Raw genomic sequence first — 20,642 nt, 5'->3', positions numbered from 1 at the left:
GAGCCTGTCCCACAAGACCTTACCAGAATCTCATCTGCGTTTCACTTCCCAGCAGGACCAGCTTTTATACCATGCTACAACTGAAGCCTCAGTACATCCTTCCACTCTAACAGATGTACAAAGTATTGCCTTAAGCTTAGGCCTCGCTGCTAAACCAACATGGTGCATGCAGAAAAGGAAGGTTGGTCAAAGTTGGCCAAAGCCCTCCAAAGGCTATGACCTTACCATAAGTGCTGCAAGCATCTCCACGCCCATTTCCCAGCTCTCTCCTCCTCCACTTCATTTATCTCAATTATGAGCTTTCTTATTTAACTAATTTTCACCCGCACTTCAGCTTTTTCAATATTTTCTGACATGGCACTAATGTCAACAGCTTTTTCTTGCTTTATTGACTTGCTTTGTTCCATTTTTATTTCTTTCCTAATGCAGAAAGACTGTGTTTGATTAACTAGAAAGTTACATTTCCTTCAGGTAAGGTGGACTACCAATTTGGGCAGGAAATGTCTGCATTAATGAATCACAATAGTAAGTTTCTTCATGCCTTAATTTCTTACTCAAAAATAATGTAAGGGAAGCATCCATCTGATTCTGGACTCTAAAACATTTCTGGTCAGCGAAGAAAAATGGCCAACAAAGCTAGTCTTTTCACCATATAAAGCAAAGATAGTGCTCCCATTTCTTTTCCAAACAGGTGAACATTCTAATCTGTGATGCAAGAAATTACTTTCATACACGGAAACTTATTGAGAAGGATGGATGGCCACAGTTTACTATGAGCCTACACGAATTTTAGGCATTGGCCCTAGTGACCTTCAAATGGGACTTAGGCTCTTAATTCCCTCTCAACCATATTTGGAAGCTCCAACTGTAAACCTTAAATGCTGAAAATGTTCCCTTCATTATGGCTTGCAGCCAGAAAAACACTTAAAGGTAAGCTCACATTAAGCACTAATGAGGTCAGTGGGACTATTCATGCGGTTACAACACATCACATGTTCAAGGTCCCAGGTCAGGAAAGCACTGAAAGACCTGACTGAATGTTTTCATAAAATGGGTGAGGATTCATCACAACTTGCTTTGCCTTCCTCGGCTTTAACCTAATCCTATTCAGTCAGGTAGAAGGCAAGAAAGATGAGACTTAAAGGGTGCAATAACACATCCTAAGTTTGACGACGTGAAGACTGATGATGTTTCAGGCTGTTCAATTTTGCCAGTACAGATGGGGAATTACAGTTTTGCCCAGCCACTACAGTTACCATTGCCACATGCACACACAAACATGCACTTTCAAGGAACACTGATATAACTGCTATTTTCAGTGTTCAAACTTTGAGAAAGTTCCACTATAAGGGGTTTCTACCTCGAAACTGATAATCTTCAATTGAGGAAAAACTGACACAGAGGGCAACAAGATGCTATTTCTACAGAGTTGAGCTTTGTCCTGCAGAGGAATTCAGCCTACAACATCTCTAACTATCACAGCATCGTGTAGAAATCACTGTCAGATGTTTACAATTGCCTTTCCACCAATTTAGTCATATTTCAATAGAATTTTGAAATACATTTCAATTTCATAACAATTTAGAAGATATTATATATTTTGTTCTACTAGAAAATATTGTTAACAGAAGTGAAAAAGTAAGAAAAAAATACCAATCTTTCAACTGTTAAAAAATATAGTTATCTATCTGTTATTCTTCATTTCATTTGTTTTCTTAGTTTCCTATGGAAGAAGAGACAGATTGCTAAAAATGAGAAAATTGCCCCTGATTTTCTCAATCTTTAGGAAAGACTGCGAGTTTCCTACCATTTTTCTCTTAAGTAATACAAAAAAAGTGGGGGGCGGGGGGGAGGAAGGAATGAAGATAGGAAAAAAGGAGGGGAAAAATAAAATTACCAGCTCAAAGTGATGCTTTCCAGAATTGTTGAAGAATATGTACACTGCCACATATCTCTAGTATTTGAGGAAAAAAGCCCACTGAAACTTTCTTTTAGTGCTGGATGCATTCAGTCCTATTTCAGTGCCTGTTTAGTGCTGTTACAACAGCATTTCCAGAGGCAGCAGAACATGCTGCACATGCACACATTCATTGCAGTTAAAGTAAGCAAGCAATATAGTATGAAGTGCAAATACAAAGTCATGGATCACAAAACATCAATAAATGTTACAGGATGGTCAACTACCTAGAAAAAGTGAACTTTACTAGTTGTGCCTTGCCTAACACACAGCAGGGATTTTCAGTTGTATGCCATTCTTACTGCAGAATCACAGGGATGCAGGGTTGGAAGGACCCCAAGGATTGCTCAGTTTAACTGCCATACTGAGGCATGAGCAAGGCTACCTTCAGCGAGCCTGAAAGATACTTGCCAAGGAAATGGAGTCTACAAAATCCAGCAGTAACTTTACCCAGGATCTGAAACACCACAGTCTGCCCTATTTCCAAGATTGCACTTGCTTTCCTTTCTAAGTGATCTAATCGCCCCTCAGAAAACACCCACGATCAACCACTTTTGCTTTTCAAGCATGCTATTCCCAGGGTAGAAGTCAATCTTCATGTTCTCCCTCCAGCTTCCATCAGCTTAAACCAAGTAAATCAGTTCTCATGAGATCCTGTCTTGTAAGAGACTTTTATTGATCTTCTCTATCCCCAGATGGTCTCCACTTTTCTTAAAACCTTCTATCAAAAAACCATGTCTCCCCAGCCCTAATCCCAGGATAATAAACACCTCCCCTTTCTCTTGCCTATCACACTGCTCCTGATGCTTCCCAGAGGGAGACTGTGGCCTGGAGCTGCATTACACTCAGCCTGCAGTTGCCTCTCCCTCACCCCCTCCTTTATCATCTCCAGCCTCAAAGCAGCAGAGTCAGCTGTTCCCTATGTTGCACTTACACATTTGATTTGTCCTCTATATACACAGAGTATTGCACTTGCCTTTACTGACACTCACCATGGTGATTTTGGGATGCCTTTCCAATTTATCAGGGTCGCTGTGGATTCTGATGCTGTCTTCTCAATCATTTGCAACTCTTCTAACTCTCCTGATGTCGTCTCCCTTTCTGCCACTCAAAACTGCTAATGAAAGTGTTGAGCAAAATCACACGTGGGGCAAATACATCCCCAACAAATCCTTCCAGGTTTGACAGTGAAGCCCTTGATTATGTTACGAGAAAGCTTTTTCAATCAGTGTGGTTGACTTGGCCAAGACAGTGTTTAGATCATCTTTCACTCATTTGCTGAGACTGCCATGCAAAAAAAGTGTCAGAAGCCTCTTAAAATGTTCAGATACATCAATCTACTAGATCTATCTTATTCACCAGACAGTTCAAAGAAATCAGATAAACTTGCCATGAACTCTTCGTGACAAATCCATGCTGGCTGCTGGCCAGCCAACTATTTTTAATCATTCATGACCGAAATATTCCTGCTGAAGCACAAAAAGATATATATTTTTTTTGACTCAGCATGGCAGATGCCCAGGGGAGAGAAGCCATTTTGGATGCTATCCTGCCCTTTCTTCAAACCAAAGCAAAAGGAGTAAGCACCTTTAAGGAGGAACTTCAGTCATACTCCCACATAGGGGACACTTCTTTTTTTTTTTTTCTGATTCTTGCAGAAAAAGCTGCAGGAAACAATGAACAGAAAGATGTGCAGGCTCAGCCTCCAGTGCTCTCAGTGTTTTCAAGAAAAAACATCATGTGCTACTCCAGACTACAAAAATGAAGCAGTAAGAAGCTGAGAACTCATATCTGTCACAGTTTATACAATTACCTGACATCTCTTAGTACCACCAAATCACAGTACCTCAAGAGCAGCACAATAATGACACCTCCCAGAGATCTGGACTTTTCATTTTTCTTGGGGAAAAGAAAAGAAGAGCTTTTTCAGCCTCCCTGAATGCGCAATTATGTCACTTTTTTTTTTCACTTCTGAAATTCAACTCAAGGAAATCTGGGCAAGGACATCTCTTGACTGAGATAAGGAAGTAATTGTATTTTGAAGTCTGATTTACTGACATGATTCGATTTTTCTGTATTAGGACATTCCCTGCAACAACTTGTCTCCTTGTTCAGAAGCCTAACGACTTCTGTACCCTCTGATTCATAAATGGTAGGTCCTGACTGCAAATTAAACTGGGCCAGTATCAGAGGTTTAATTGCAAACACATGTGATGTTTGACTACTGAATCAGGCAGGATCTGTTCGGATCACTGGCCTGAGCCCTTCCATCTGTGCATATTGCAGAGAACATTTATACAGTTCTCCCTTCTAAGCACCAACTCCATGCAGATACTGGTGCTGTGAGCATACAAAATTATGTCCTGCAGTTTTCCAAGGATCTCCATCCTTGGAAACACAGGTTTAGATTTGGCTTCTCAAAACTTAAAACACAATCTCTCCAGTCTCTTCCATCCACGTGGTGTAATGCCTTAGTGCCTATCTTTTATCTAGGATCTGTTTCCCATAAAGCATGATGCGCCATGAAACTGCGCCGTGTTCTGATCTAGTTGGATGTGTTGGATGTACATGGATACACTGGATACACTGGATGCTGATCCAGTTGCATTAATTGAAACTTTCTGCTTCCTGAAAAATACAGATGTTATGAGTAATCTGGGACAATCTGCTAATCCCCGTGGGACAATCTCAGGTAATCACTTGCACCATGTGAGAACAAAAACACTGTGAAAGGTGGAGTTTCCACATTTAATAATTCAATTTATGTAATAGCATTTTTCAGTTGTTTTAAATAACATAGTTCAATAGCACTAAACATTTCTTCAGTCTTACCTCTCCCAGTCATTGGAACTTCTCTCCTATACCATAAATTCATTTAAACATATCAAGCCAATGATAATAAAAGTAAAGCTTTTACACGCTAGATATAACCTAGCAAAGCTTCCCATAAAGCTTCCCAAGGAGGCTGTTTTACTGTTTTAAAACTGTTTACATAAGAAACATATTTTTGCCATAATGTAGCTAACTGAATATCTGAAAATCTACGGCATGTCTGAGTTAAAACAAGGCACATATGCCCTCCATGATGCTTCTGCCAATTAATCTTATTGCATTTTCCATAATGTGACTCTTTGACTGATCTGAAACAGCAAACGTTAATTTACTAAATCACAGAATCATTTGAGTTACAAAGGATGTTTAAATGGCAACAAGTTCAATTTCCCCGCAATGAACAGGGACACCTACAGCTCTAACAGCTCAGAGCCCCATCCAGATTGGCCTTGAATGTCTCCATAGACAGGGCATCCACCATCTCCCTGGGCAGCCTGTGCCAGTCCTGCCTTTATCCCAATGTCCTTATTGTATCACTGTCTTAGTTGCTTAAAGCAGAAGGCTTTACCCCTGGCCTTATAAGTGACTCATAGGCTTTTGAAAAGCTTTCTTTGAGCTCTGAAATACCAAGATATGCTCTCTTCCAATACACAGGTTAATGGAGATGCTGACATTTCAACCAGTTGGATAGTGGTGACGAGGTTAAATGCCAACCTGTCCAGAACAAGACAAATAGAAACACACCTAAATAAACCCTACTGAGAAAATCTCTGGCCCTCAGTCTTCATGAGGAGTTGGGAGAGGACTCCTTTGCTGCCAAGGAACCTGTTACGTTGTATTTTATAGAGTTCTCAGTAGCACAGTATTAGATGCAAATATACAACACTATCATCTGCTTAAAACCACCTAGTGTCAAGCACATCTTTACTGCAAGGCAATCTCCACATCAACACCTCCTCCTCCATTAGCCCTATATCTCTTAGAAGGCCAATTAGAAACCAGTGATTTCCTCTAGATAAACTCCACATCCTCTAAATAAAATGCTCTGTCTTTGAGACAGAGCATTAATGTATTAATTAATTAATGTAATTTTCACATTTTTTAATTAATGTAGTTGAGTCCATGCCTTCCTGAGTGGATCTATGTTTTTAAAGGAAGAGAGGGAAGAAGTTGCACACAGAAGAGCTCCTCATTTGGGGGCATCCTCATGCCTTCCTCTTAGTGAGCCTTGATAATGCAAATAGAGCCAGCCAGCAGGACCATGCTGTCATTCAAATAGATGCTTCCCCTCACTGGCCCAAAGAAGGGCAATGAAGCTGTGAGGGATCTGGGAGCAGCTGAGGGAACAGTCTGGAGAAGAGGCTCAGGGGAGATCTTATCACTCTCTTCAACTTCCCAAAAGGAGGGTGCAGCAAGGTGGGACTCAGTCCCTTCTCCTGGGTAACAATGATAGGATGAGAAGGAATGGCCCTAAGTTGCACCAGAGGAGATTCAACTTGGATATTAGGAAAAATCTTCTCAAAAGAGCAGTGAGGTACTGGAACAGAGAGGTGGTAGAGTCACCATCCCTGGAGCTCTTGCAGAAAAGGACAGATGTGGCACTGAGAGACATGGTGGGGTGAGGCACAGTGGGGGTGGGTTAACAGTTGGACTAGATGATCTTAGTGGTCTCTTCCCACCTTAATGATTCTGTGATTTCAAGATACTGTAAGGAGCAGCTCAAAAACTGACACATGTCCTCTCCTTTCAAAGAGGTCAGCTTCTCTGGCAGCTCCTAGGCACATCCGCCCCATGTCCCACATTCCCACAGAAGAAAATGCACTTGTACAGCACTGACCCTGGAAGGTTTCTCTTAGAGCAGGGCTGGATTTGGTCATGGTTAAACACTTGAGCCAATGAATTCCTACAGATAGAAAGCCCTTCTACGTTACTATCTGCTGCTGTGTGAAATATGATTTAATCTACGCTACTGGTAACGATTTTTGCTAGAAGGTACCATCTTACACACACACTTTTCCTCAGGACCAGAAATTGAATCCTATGGACCCTTGGGAATGCTTGCCTGGAAGTCTGCCAGACAAGTGCTTTCCTACAATTATACACTGCGGTGTCAGTGCGTGGGTTCAGCCACCACTTAACAAATTTACTAGATAAACCTCCGTGATTCATACCAGCAGTGCTCAAGTGGCTAACTGCCATGTACTGGCAGGGAGCTGACTAATGTTGCTCGAACAATGAAAGAACTCGCTTGAATAATGAATTGGGTTTTGGCAAATCGATGCAGAGATGACTGACAGTCTGTGTCTCTGCTCCAAAACAAGAGCTGAGCAACAGCAAAAGGGTGAGACAGGCAGCCAACAGCTTGGTACAGGAGGGTCTTACAACTACAGGTGCACCTATTCTCAACAGAAAGGAGCATGTCCTGCTCTCTCCATTTAGTTCAATCGAAAGAGTAGAGCAGGGTCTCTAGAGGATCTCACGCTTTCCTTCATCAGCTCTCCCCTGAACAATAACAACTTGGGGTCAAAGCTACAGCAATCACATCTGTTTTCTTTCCTAATGTGCAAATTGCCATCACAGGTACTTTTAAGACGAAAACAAGAAGTCAGTATTTCATGCCATGAAATTAGCAACTCAGTTTTGGAAAGCCCTGTCTAGAAATTACTCCAATAGCTGGCAGGAACGACCAATTTTCCAGACAAAGTATCCTATACAACTTTAGTAGCAAATTCTGCTCATACATAAAACCCACTTGGGTTAACAAATTTGTCTTTGCTATGATTTAAATCCAGTCAGTGAAAAACAATAACTTGGCCCAAACCATTCCCCCATAAATCTGAAAGCAAACAGAAGCCAAAGCAAGGTATGCATGTAAGGCATTTAACTGCCTCTCTAAAGCAAGAATAATAAAGCACCATTCTTGAGCTATTCTGGAGATGCAAGAATGACTAAGAGTTTCTTCTGGGATGTTAACATTCTAAGAAACAGTGAAGTATTCAGTGTTCATCAATGCTTTGCCCTGGATATCATTCGCATCTTCCCTTGCAGTGGGAATAATCACAGCACTTCCATCACTGCAGAGTGGAACGTACTAAATTTCTGTTGATACTGAGATGAAATATGCAATCGGTTGGGCAATCCAGGTGGATAAATAAAGTCATGTAAGTGCCATATTTCTGGGGCTATAGAGGCCATGCAATCTGCACAGTGCTCAGAACTATTTCACTGCAGCTTTGCATGCGGTCAGAGCCAAGCTGATTGCTCCAGTTTACACAAGAACTGCACAGAAGTGTAACAGAGACCTTCGCAAATGCAAGCTGGAAATCTGGCCACTTTTCTCCCACTCTAAGCACAAGAGGGAAGAATGTATACAGCTGTACACAGAGTCCTATAGCTTTAATATTCAGTGGTCTACAAATAAAAAGTTTTGTTTTGGCTTTTTCCATAACACTGTGGGCTTTTCTTTTTTTCTTTTTTTGTGAAAGGCACAAAACAAGATAGTTTTACATCTACTTCTGTGGCTGCGCTACAGAAGCCCAGAGTTTGCCTGTGGACAGAGCTAAAGCAAAGTGCAACAGAAAAGACTGAGTCAACTTTAGCAAGTCAACTTGCTAAAGATGCAAGTATGAGCTGAGAGAAGCCAACAGGAAAGGTCCTTCCAGAGTGATAAATGATTCCTAGTCCATTCAAAGGATCTGATGGAGGTACTTAGCTCCTCTGTGCTGCGCAGCAAATGGGATAAAGTGACCTATATCAACACAAAGGGAGCTACATGAGTCAGGCTCTCAGTGCATATTCAGCAACTCTAAGCAACAGATGCAGAATAGGTATTTAAACAGTAAACCTTGGACAAATCTGGCAGCCTCCTCATAGGATGCTTTATGTTTGCTGTTTTTAGCTTTTCAAAGTGTCAAAAAGCAGCAGAAAAAATAATGCTGTATAGCCCTACACACCAAGAAACAGTAAGTGGGGTGAAAAGACCTCCGAAGTAAGCTCCACCAAATGAGGTTATGTTATTCAAAGCCCTTTTTTCCTGTAAGACACAAGGTGATGTATCACAGTCTAAATATCCCACTTAGTTCTGTCCCCAATGAAAAACCAAGTGACAAAACAGTGATAAAACAGAAAACCACCCACATTCATCTGGGTTTCCAGCACCACCATCCCACATCACAAAATGCTTTATCAGCAGCTACAGAATCTTAATTTGGCTCTTCTGAACAAGCATCCCAATGTGCAGTGCTGCTCACCAGAAGGATTTACAAATCTCTCCAGAACCTCCTCCAACATCCCGATAATTTTGCTGGCATGAATAAGAAACTTCTGGCATGCAGAACAAGCCACTGCCAGCTGACAACGCAGCGAAGAATTTCTTTCATATCTGAAGTTTGCACGAGTAGGCAGCTGGGACTGTGATGAATTACTATCTCTGATTCCAGCACTAAGTATAAGACATTTATTTGGCAGAGTCTGTTAGGAAAGATGTCGCCAATATCAACTACTGGTATTAGCAAACTTCTTCAGGAAAGCTACCGATGTTGCTCACAGTCTGCTTACAACAGGAGTTAGTACAGCATTTTTTCATTGATTGAACGTTAATTGAATTCTGCACTGTTTCCAAAGAAAAATGGAAACATTTTGTTTTGAAAACAACTCAAATTAATCATTTTCAGTTCTTATTTACTCTTATTCTGGGAGCCAAAGCCTCCTTACAATAAACCTGGACACTTCGCCTGAGAAATAGCATTATCCATCAGTTATTTACTGTGCTTTTCTCTCTAGTTGGTGTTATACTGCCATGTTTTCAGCAGCTAGCACTACAAAGCCTGTTTACACAATCCTGCACATCTGACTTCTCTGCACAAATACTCCAAGGACAAAGCATTTGCCTGGTATCTATTTGGAAACCGACTTGTTTTCTAACCAGTATTCAACCAATCAAGCAGTTCCTTTAGAATACAGGAGCAGTCATCACAGTGGGATGTATTAACTGAAAATCACCAAATATTCACTGATGTGGCTATAAAAGATTCAACCATTTGATCACCAAACTTAGCCTAGTGGGAGGTATCAATGTCCATGGCAGCAGGCTATGACAACGGAATCTTCAAGGTCCCTTCCCAAGCAAATCATTCTGTAATTCTGATCCTATTCTACATCTTTGGCTTGTGCTTCAGAGATGAAAGACGTGCACAACCCAGGAAGAGCAAATACAAAGCAGGTTACAAGCTCCATTTAATTTCACTTACTGAGGCCATGTAATTATTTTGTTATTATTACAACCATTATCATTATCTATTATGTTATTATGGTTCTCACCTCACCCTAAATCATTTACTACTGCTATTGGGACACTCCTCTTCAGGGCAACAGAAGTCCCTCCAAAAGCCAAGGAAAGTAATTACTACTGCATTTAAAACATTCTAAATCCACTGCATTATCCAAAGCCCAGTCCTCTGTGAATACCACCCAGCAGCTTCAACAAACAGCTAATCAGCACCTATAGATTTTCCACAGCCCAGCTGCAATGGCTCATTAATGATCTAGCTTGGGGATTTGTTTTTTATGGACTTTGTAATGTTTCGAAGCATGTCAAACCATCATTTAAAGATTCTGTTGAGTATAAATTTAATTGCACCACACTTCAACCAGAGTCATAAAATCACAATCCTTTTTTTAAATACGCATTTTAAAATATCCAAATAAATAGCTTTAATCTTCTGAAGATCTAGAAAGAATTTAGCTAGAAAACTTACTTTTTAAAGTACAGTACATCTCTGGGATGAGCTCAAAGTGTTAGCAGAGATAATTATCAGAGAGATTATGCAGATCTTATTTTCAAAAGGTTTTGTTTGTTCTTTTGTTACATAATTGCTTAGTGTTCATTTGGAACTTAGAAAATAGAAAGCATCAGTGAAATACCAAGCATTATTTATTTAACAGGAAAATAATTTTGCCAAACAGGATTAACATCTTCAGCATCATTTGCTGTATTTGGAAATGTCTTGTTAACCTGGAGAGCTGCTCAGTCATCTAACTTTGGCAGCACTGCAAATGGGAAATGTGCTTTACCACTATTGTTTTTAAAGTATTTCAGAAGAGAAACAGCAAGAAGCAAAGGTGCACTGTAGTATTTTGTGAGTTCTTTCATTTCTAGTCTTGCTGGTGATGAAGGCCGTCACACTTATGAGACTTCTGTAAGTCAACTTGTTGGCCTTGTAAGTCAAACCACTGCAATAGAGTACGCAATCACCACGGAATCACTAAATGTTTACAGAACTGGATAAACCCACCTCAAATGTTTCCAAGCCTGCCCAAACTTACAAGCAAAACTCAATCAGGCTGTGTGGATTAGAGCATACAATCCAACTTCTGACCAAATTTCAGTCAAGGTCTTTTAAATGTGATAGAAACCATCTTTAAAGTATAAAAAAGAGGACATTAATTCAATACATAATTATCACTGGACACACAGACTTACTATACTTATTCTTGCAAACAAGTTAAAAGTTTTAACTATAAATTCAAGTTCATTTAATGATCATTTACAGGGACTTCAGTTTCTCTATAGTGTCAAAAAACTTACTGCAAATATTCTATGCAATCATCTCACTGCATATGCAATCACCTTTGGCTTAAACACGGTAAAAGCGAATTCTACTTACAGCCAACCATCATCATGGCCACTGAAAAAATCTTCTCTCCATCAGTGGTTGGTGCTATGTTTCCAAATCCTATCGTTGTAAGGCTTGTCATGGTAAAGTAGAGAGAGGATATGTACAAGGAATCTTTACTGGGTCCTCCTTCCCACTGCCCTGAGCCAGTGGTGTTGTATCGATATGGTGTCCCAATACTCAGTGCCAACTGGTAGAGCCAGCTATCTGTTTTGATTGTGTTAGTGACTTCATCTATAACTTCATAGTCCCCGATGCTGTACCATATGCAGGCTAGCCAGTGGGCCACCAGTCCAAACACACACACCAGCAGTACCAGTACGGCAGCACCATATTCCAAATAATGGTCCAACTTTCTGGCAACTCGACCAAGTCGGAGAAGACGCACCACTTTTAGTGAACTGAAGAGGCTACTGATCCCCTACAAAAGAAAAAAGATTATTATTTCATCAGAGGAATCCTGCTGGTTAACAAAGAAAATTACAGCGATTCCTGCAGCTGTGTGAAACCTTTCCATACAATTTCTAGTGCCTTGGATGAGAGATGATGCAGTACTTTTGTCCTCAGCAGGGTAAATTAAGTTTGGCATTGGATAGCTGTATAAGTTACTTAGTTTAAACTTAAATCTTTCAAAGTAACAAAAGAATCCTGTGAAATTCAAAGTGAGAAATGGCATGTTCGTTACAACACGGATGAACTTTCACCAACTTGAAGTAAATGGTACATTTTGCTTTGACCTCCGAAGTCAAACGTGGAGGAGCAGCGATTGAAGTACACCATTAGGGGAGCTTTCCTCCAAACTGCCCAGAACACAACAGCAATACATTAAAACCAAGGAAGGGGGATTGTCACTCTGACCAAAGTGGTGTGGTCCATCTGCCTCAACAGCCTGCAGCATTACCAGATGCACAAGAGAAACATTAGAAAGTAATTGTAATTACTTTTAAAAATAATATAGAAATCTGCCCGCTGCTCTTGCATCCATCAGACAGTAGCTGGCTAACTTCGGTCCAACACTCTCCATCTCATTGTATGCTTTATTACAGCTAATGTAACGGCCAGTTTTGTTATTTGTAAGTAAATCTCACTGACTGAACACAGACCTAAAAACTGTGTGGGCGCATCACCTCTCCGAAGTGAGGGCAATACAGACTGCAGAGCACTGGCAAGAAAGCTGCATGCCTTTCCACACAGGGTTAATTTCTTTGCATATCAACAGATATTGCAGATACTTTCCTAAAGCAAGAATTCAGCATTCAGAGTAGTTTTTGTTTTTTTTTTTATCAGCCAAGATAAATGAAGTACAAGTAAGTGCAAGCACAAATATTTATGGAACAGAAGCACAGGGACAATCAAAAAGTTGATGGAAACGTCTGAGAGGAAACAACAAGAAATGTATTTGTTCTTCTACGTACACACAGTTGGCAATGTATTTTAACAGAGTTTATAGATGCAGAAAGAAAAAAAACATGTTCCTGATCTATTGCAATCCCATGAAATGCCTAACATGTGCATTAAATTAATTAGTGATTTAAAATAGAAGCTTTGCAAAAGAAGGTTTCTAATATAAAACATTAAATTAAATGTCTCCAGATTCTGAAAGTCGAAATTAAGACACAGAAAGCAATGAGGCAAACATTCCTAGTTACCGTGCCAAGATTAAATTGCCCTTTTCTATGCATCATTATCAAATCAGTCTAGTCAAAACACTGGCTAATTATATTATCAAACAGTAAAAAACTTCACTTTCTGGAGTTTTCCTTATGAGAATCTTCCCCCTTTTGCATCTCTGTTTCTTCGCACAATTAACGTTTGAAGAGTGAAATGCAACTGATATTGCTAGATGTAATCTGTTCAACAAAGTTATTGTATGCTTTTCAAACCCTGTTGGAATTTGTTTCAGATCCCCAAATCCTTAATAAATTGAAGTTCTTTATTTGCATTCAAGCTCACATGATGACTAATATCACAGAGGGAAGTGGAATTTTCACTTCCGTATTTTGCATTTATGCAAGATGCAGGTCTAGTTTATCACTCTTATTTTCATCTAAACATCTACCTATTAATTGATTTGGGATATATATCTTTGAGCCACTCTGCATGGTCAACTTGTGCAGTAATCTGGGAAGTTCTTCAAAGAGTTTGTTATGCAATGGATTGGTTTCAGTGGAATACTGTATGAGTCAGAAACACTGTCACAGAGTCACAGTAAATCACATTATCTAATGTAAAAATAAGAAGAAAAAAAAAAAAGAGAGAGATACATTATTTCCATTTTTGTTGTTTGTTACCAGGAGTATAGCTGAGGAGCTAGAGATCTGAAATCTGAACTTAAAATCCATTTTCTGCACCCAGTAGTTTGCATTTGTCCCAGCAACAAGGCTTACACTGCATTTACTACCATAGAATCCAAATCTAAGAGTCAGTCCCTGACCAGAAAGCCATTCTCCATCTATATTACATCTTCATTCCCGAAATTACATGGGCCGTTTAGCAGTAATACAACTAATATAACAATATAACAATATATATTCATGTCAGAGCCTGGAAGAAAGTCTGTGCCACAGCTTCTCTTTTCCTAAAAGCCAAGATAACAATCATGTATAAAACAAAGAGAAATGTTCTGTTTCAGCTGACATTCAAAAGCATTCTTTCCAAAGAATAATTGAACAAATCTTACTCAAAAGTCCTATAAGTCTTCAGGCCTGCTCAATCTAACACACTGCTCTGTGGAAAAATAATCAGATATGTTTACTGAGAGGTCACATGTCACATCTAATTTTGCAAAATACTGAGACAATGTCAGGAGCCTTAGAAGCGTATTCCATAAAACACTACCTAGGAAAGAGCAATCTGACACATACTAAATGGGCATGTGACTTTACTGCACTATTAAGTGCTGGGTACTTACAGCTGGTCAGAGGAACCTTTATACTTCAAATACCTCTTGACAATATTGGCCCAACTCTTAATACATAAAGCTCTGCCCAAAATACACCAACAGTCCCTTTGCTGAAAATTATACTGAAAACTGCCTCGAATCAAGCCTGAGCTATTACAGATTTTGGTGTTTTTAATTCAGCTGATTACTTGCTGCCTTTTATTTCATTTTTCTTTTAACTGCATTTATGCTCCATAGCAAATGCCTCTCAAAACCCTCTCTATTAAAGAGCAGGCACCTGCTCTAACTGAAATAACTTCAGCACTCATGGAACAGAGAGGTGATTAGAAACCTTAAATGGAGCATAAGATCCAGTTTGGTGCTAGCATCACTTAAATAATACATGCTTTTGATACTGCAAATCCTGCCTTCTAAGACGGGTGTGTGCTGTTCTACTGCCATATTTGGTTTCTGGGGGCAATAATCTGTAGCATCGGTTGCTCTGTGTTTCTTTGACTGAGAATATCTCATGGTATACACTATCTAACCCTGTCCTTAGAGGTTTTGGCCAATGTTTATGACCATATCTTCATCGGAAGAGGACATTCATTCAGATTGCTCTTCTTCATCATCTCAGTCACAGAAATCTTCTAACAGAAAAACCACCTACTTCAGAACTGCATTCTGTTTGTCCAGTTTGGAACCTGAAGTCCCAAATCAAATCAGCTTAGGAGCGTGAGTCATACACCAGTGCAACTGCAGAGAGTTTCCCCATGGTTTCTGAGGCCACTCAATCAGGAGAGAACACGCAGTAGCTGTGAACCAGCAGCTTTTGCACTGCCATTTCTATTCAGTGAATAGTAGAAGGCACCACCACAGAGGAAGCTGACAATGTCAAATTTATCCAGAAGGACATTTCTGGGGAAAAGATGTTCAACTTCAGAATTAAATTAAATCCATTCATGAATAAACAAATCAAAGCTTATTGACTTAAGCATCTAGCAAAATCTGTTTTCTCAATTTTTCTTATATGCTGAGAAAATTAATTCAGTTTGATAGTGGGGGGATATTGCTCTGAAATGCAGAGGGGACCATTCCTTCCTGTTACAGCTACCTGAACTTTCTCATTTCAGATCCTAAATGCAACCACATTATCAAACTTCAGTCTTCAATGAGAAAAGAAGCCTTTAAGCTGCATGTCTGCTTCCGGCTAAATTTTTCTGACCAAAGACTGAGCAAGATCTTTTTTGCAATTGCAGTACAGCCAGCGGGAACAGACCTCTGGACCCTGAGCCAGAAGTGGGAGCTAAGCTCTCCCACACGTAATGAATCCCTGATAAGGCAGTCAGCAGGAAGAATGAAGCTTTCAAAGTCACATTATACAGGGGTCAAGAGTCAAACATGCAAGAGGATAAAGGGAACACTGTCACCAAAGGAAAATGCAGGTTAACAAGTGCAGGAAATAATTCAAGTTGGTGTTAGCACCGGAGATGTCCTCTCCTCAGCTGGAAAACACAAGAGGAGGGTCTGCTGTAAGAAGGAGCAATTCTAAGAATAGCAAAGCTGCATCTTTGTAAAACGCATAAAAAATTTAATCAGCTGGTTACTTGCTAATCTAATAAGTCTTTTCTGCGGTAGGAAATTACTGCATAAACGTAAAATAAAGGCATAAGCAGCCATTTTCTACCATCTAAATTCTCTAAAATCTGCTCAAGCCACAAAATTAAATCCCAGTACATACAGTGAAATAGTACATTTGTGCATTACTTTTTTTTTTTCCTGTTAGGGAACAATGTGTTTTTTACTCTGGGCACTTTTTTGATTAGATTTCACTCCATGATTTTTTGTTTATACGTTGTTAGCTGCAGGCATATATGCCACAGCAATGACAAGAAAAAAAAAAAAGAGAGAGAGAAAAACATGCAAATTAAATGTGTTCCAACACTTATATCCTTCTGGCTCTGAAAATGGGGATTGGTACTGCACCATTTAACACACAGTACTGCCTTCAGATGAGGCTAGAGGAAAACAAGAAAAACTTTTCTCTAGATCTTGATGTTCAGCACATGGCGGTTTTGACGAATTTATGGCACCAGAACTGAGGACCTTTCTATGAACCATTTTAGGGCATCTCACCACAGTCAAGAAAGTGATCACAGCACATGTGGACCTTCTTAAACTAAATTTTAGTTAATAAACTTAAGAGTTGCTAGATCCAAATCAATGACAGCATCCTGCATTCATAAAACATAACCCAGGATTCTTTATCACAGAATGGCTCAGGTTGGAAAGGACCTCAAGGATCATGAATCTCTAAACCCCTTCCCACATGTAGGGCCACCAACCTCCACATTTCATACCAGCCCAGGCTGCCCAGGACTCCATCCAACCTGGCCTTGAACACCTCGAGGGACGGGGCATCCACAACCTCTCTGGGCAGCTGTTCCAGCACCTCACCACTCTCTCTGTAAAGAAATTCTCCCAGACATCCAACCTAAATCTTCCGACTCTCAACTTAAAACCATTTACCATTGTCCTGCAGTTATCTACCCTTTCAAAAAGAGTTGATTCCTCTCCTGTTTATAGGCTCCCTTTAGGTACTGAAAGGCTACAATGAGGTCACCCCGCAGCCTTCTTTTCTCCAGGCTGAACAAGCCCAGCTCCCTCAGCCTATCTTCGTAGGGGAGGTGCTCCAGCCCCCTGACTACCTTTGTGGCCCTCCTCTGGACCCTCTCCAACAGCTCCCTGTCTTTCTTGTACTGGAGGCTCCAGACCTGGACACAGTACTCCAGAGGGGGCCTCACAAGAGCAGAGTAGAGGGGGACAATCACCTCCCTGTCCCTGCTGGCCACCCCTCTCCTGATGGAGCCCAGGATACCATTTGCTTTCCGAGCTGCTGGCTCAGGTTAAGCTTTTCATCCATCAGTACCCCCAGGTCCTTCTCTGCAGGGCTGCTCTCAAGGACTGCTCTTTCCAGTTTGTATGGATGACTGGGATTCCTCCGGCCCAAGTGCAAAACCTTGCACTTCACTGTGTTGAACCTCATTAGGTTCACCCAGGCCCACCTTTCAATCTGTTGAGGTCCTTCTGAATGGCATCCCTTCCTACCACCGTGTCAACCGCACCACTCAGGTTGGTGTCATCAGCAAACTTGCTCAGAGTGCACTTGATTCCGTCATCGATGTCACTGATAAAGATGTTATAGAGCACTGGTCCCAAGACAGACCCCTGGGGGACGCTGCTCATTACTGGTTATCTCCATGCAAGAGCAAAACGGTTTCATGCAGCCCGAGCTGCGGCACACAAGCCCAAGTTACACCATGATTGAGCTCTAAGCAGCCTCCTGGGATGGGGTTCAGCTCTCACAATGATGCAGCCCTATAGCAAGCCACCCGATCTATGTGAATTAGCCAGTTTTCCCCCCCGGTACATGAAGAGAGGAGCACGTCAGGAAAGGTTTTCAGGCAGCAGTGGGATGAGTCATCTCCTGGAGCTGTCTCTCCCCCCTCACTGAATGCAAAGAGGCTGAAGCCTATCGCTTACACAGCTTACAGAAGGGAAATTAAACCCATCCTTAGAAATCTGGATAGTCCAGATTTGAGCAGCATCCAAACCTGTATTATGTTATTACAGAGACAGATATTACAGAGCACTGTCTCACAATGTGACTTAACTTTCTGAATATGAGTTTGGAGAATAAACGTTATTAATAACAGTAGGACAAGATTTTCTGCAGATGCAATGGCATGCTTATTTCTTCAGTGAACAGCCAATTACTCCATAGCAAGTGATGCTGTACTATATTTCATTCTGATAGGAATTTGCAGAAGTCCCCATTGACTCGAAAAAGGAATTGAACTGGTTCACAAAAAATGAACAAACTCAGAGTAAACTGGACTAGCTTGATTTCAAAAGTGCAACAGCAGATGAACTATGAATGGTATCATACCGAGTTACAGATAGAAACAAGGGAAGGCAAGTGGAGTAGGAGAGATGGGAGTTGGACACTTGACAGGCGAGGTTGCCTGGAGTGTCCTTACTTCAAAAGATACCTAAGGCTATCAGAGGTTGTGACTCAAGACAGGAGCAAAATCTGTAAAGCTCAGCATCAGTTCTAAACAGAAATCATCATCCCAAAGAATGAAACAGAAATAAAGAATGGACATATGAAACAAACAAACAAATGCTCAAGAAAAAACATTACACCTCAGAAGGCAAAAGAATAAGTAAATAAATAGGTATAAAGTGAGAACTGCCAAATGTCAGGTCAAACATTTCCTTGCAACAAACGCTGAAACAAATACTCAGAGATTCTTCACGCTCATAAATGGAGAGAAGGAAAAAAAAAACAAACAACCAAAGCGACCAGGCTGCAGTGATGTAAAAATAATACAGACGGGCTGAAAATTAAATTAGGTAGCTTTAGTTTTCAAAGATGATGTACATGTTTTTCAGAAAACTTAATGCATCAAGAAGGAAACAAACAGATATACTACCCAAACAAATGTTAAGAGAAAGAGTAATTAGAAACGCTGAGATAAATCAAAACGCAATCAATGCAGCAGCATGGGTTTGCTAAGCTTAGGTTAGCTGGGGTCTTGCCAAGATTTTCTGACAGCCCTCTCTGATAACAAACCTCTTTAGCTGAAAATGATGGAGAATAAGAAATGTTTGGGTACGCTAATTAAAAACATGGAGACTCAGAGAAATCAGTGGGTTGCACTCACAGAAAAGGTTAATCCAGTTCCAGGATGCATCAGGTGAGCGCTGCCAAGGGCAAGAGGGAAAGCCAAGCCCCATTCCCAAGGAGGTGATGGACTCTTACAACTCAGCTCTAAATAGATGTATTCAAACACAATGATGTGCAGGAAAAAAAAAATCCTAAAGCCCCTTTCATAAAAATGTTTCTAGACAAGATCAGCTTGCTTAGACTACATAAAGGAAAATCAATGTGCGTGTGTGCGGGGGGTGACTGTTCTTTCTAAGCACATCAAAGAGGTAACCATGAGGGAAAAAGAAGAAATATTTAAAGTGACCAAGAAGGCTGGCACAGGGACAACCAAGCAGACTGCAAATTAAGACAGATTTGCAGACACCATGAATTAAGGCGGATTTTGATCAGTTTATCACAAGGATGATAGGATGAACCTGCCCACTAAAGACATGAGTCAGTGACTCAAATGATCCCTCTGTATTTTCCCTTATTTCTTTTTTTTTTTTTTCCTCCCCCCCGCCCCCCGTTTTTGTTCTTACTGTTTAAGAAGCTGAAGTGAGGTGAATTACATACAGTCTCAAGGGCAGGCTGCATCTCATCTCAGTCTAAACTACACTGTGAAGAGGTCCACATCTGAACTAGTCACACTAGTATTAGTGAGAAATGAGCATCTGGGGACAGAGTGACACTTCAGATAAAGGAGCATTTGGGTACAGGGTGAATCTGCAGGCCCATCTCCAGCAGGTATTCTTCTCTATTGCACAGGAGGACCATCCAGAAGGACAGACAAGCTGCTTGAAATTCAACTAGCAAATCACTCCCAAAAGAAATTTTCAAGCTGAGCTACTTAAATAGAGCTTAGCTCTAAAATCTCTGGTTAGCTCCTTAATGCGTCTTTACTGGAGCTAATGTTGAAATAAATCTTCCAACATATCTCAGAAACCATTTATTTTAGGTAATCAATTAGAGCAATAAAGTTGCATACATACAAATCAAAATGCTGAAATGAGAAAAATAAAAACGCAACTTTTCTGATTTATCACCACTTTAAGAACTGAAATTATGGTTTGATTCAATTACATAAATCTACACTGGAATAAGGGACACGGCTTCTGCAGAAGCTACCTCAACCCTGGGTCCAGTCTGAGCCCATTTAACGTCTGGTCCTGCATCTCTGATAGCAGTGGAAGTAGGGAATGTAGTAAGCACAAAATCGAGTCCTTAAAGCAAAATGAAAGCAAGTACATTTTCTCGTGCAGTCCCTGAAAGCATCTCCGAATTTATTGCTCAGGACCTTTCTTTCACCCCATGAAAATTGGAAGCTTTTCTGTTGGCTTCTTCCCCCTAAGAAAAATATCAATAACCTATAACACCGTAAATACAATTCCAGTGAACTGTTTATGGTACGGCCACACAGCTCAAAACATTTCAGACACTGAAGAAATGAGGTTATAAAAAGAAGGAAGACTTCCAAATATTTACTTTAGATTCCAGTTGAGATGTATGAGGACTTCTGTTATTTTTGTTAGTACAGCAGGGTACCCAACTGAGCAATGATATCGTAAAAAATGATGATGATATCAT

At 40.5% G+C, this 20,642-nt stretch overlaps 1 protein-coding gene across 1 annotated transcript in view; it reads right to left on the bottom strand.

Moving 5' to 3' along the window:
- The window catches only part of KCNH5 (potassium voltage-gated channel subfamily H member 5), a 141,906-nt gene that overhangs the window by 73,453 nt on the left and 47,811 nt on the right, over positions 1-20,642 (bottom strand). Inside the window, exon 7 of the mRNA XM_042866255.1 lies at positions 11,455-11,884. Within this exon, the coding sequence (XP_042722189.1) occupies positions 11,455-11,884 (430 nt within the window). The remainder of the gene's footprint in view (positions 1-11,454; positions 11,885-20,642) is intronic.

This window comes from Lagopus leucura, unplaced genomic scaffold (assembly GCF_019238085.1).
Source record: "Lagopus leucura isolate 7727_CA_CO unplaced genomic scaffold, USGS_WTPT01 Super-Scaffold_1, whole genome shotgun sequence".
Classification (NCBI taxonomy): domain Eukaryota; kingdom Metazoa; phylum Chordata; class Aves; order Galliformes; family Phasianidae; genus Lagopus; species Lagopus leucura.
This window is presented reverse-complemented; position numbering and strand designations above follow the sequence as displayed.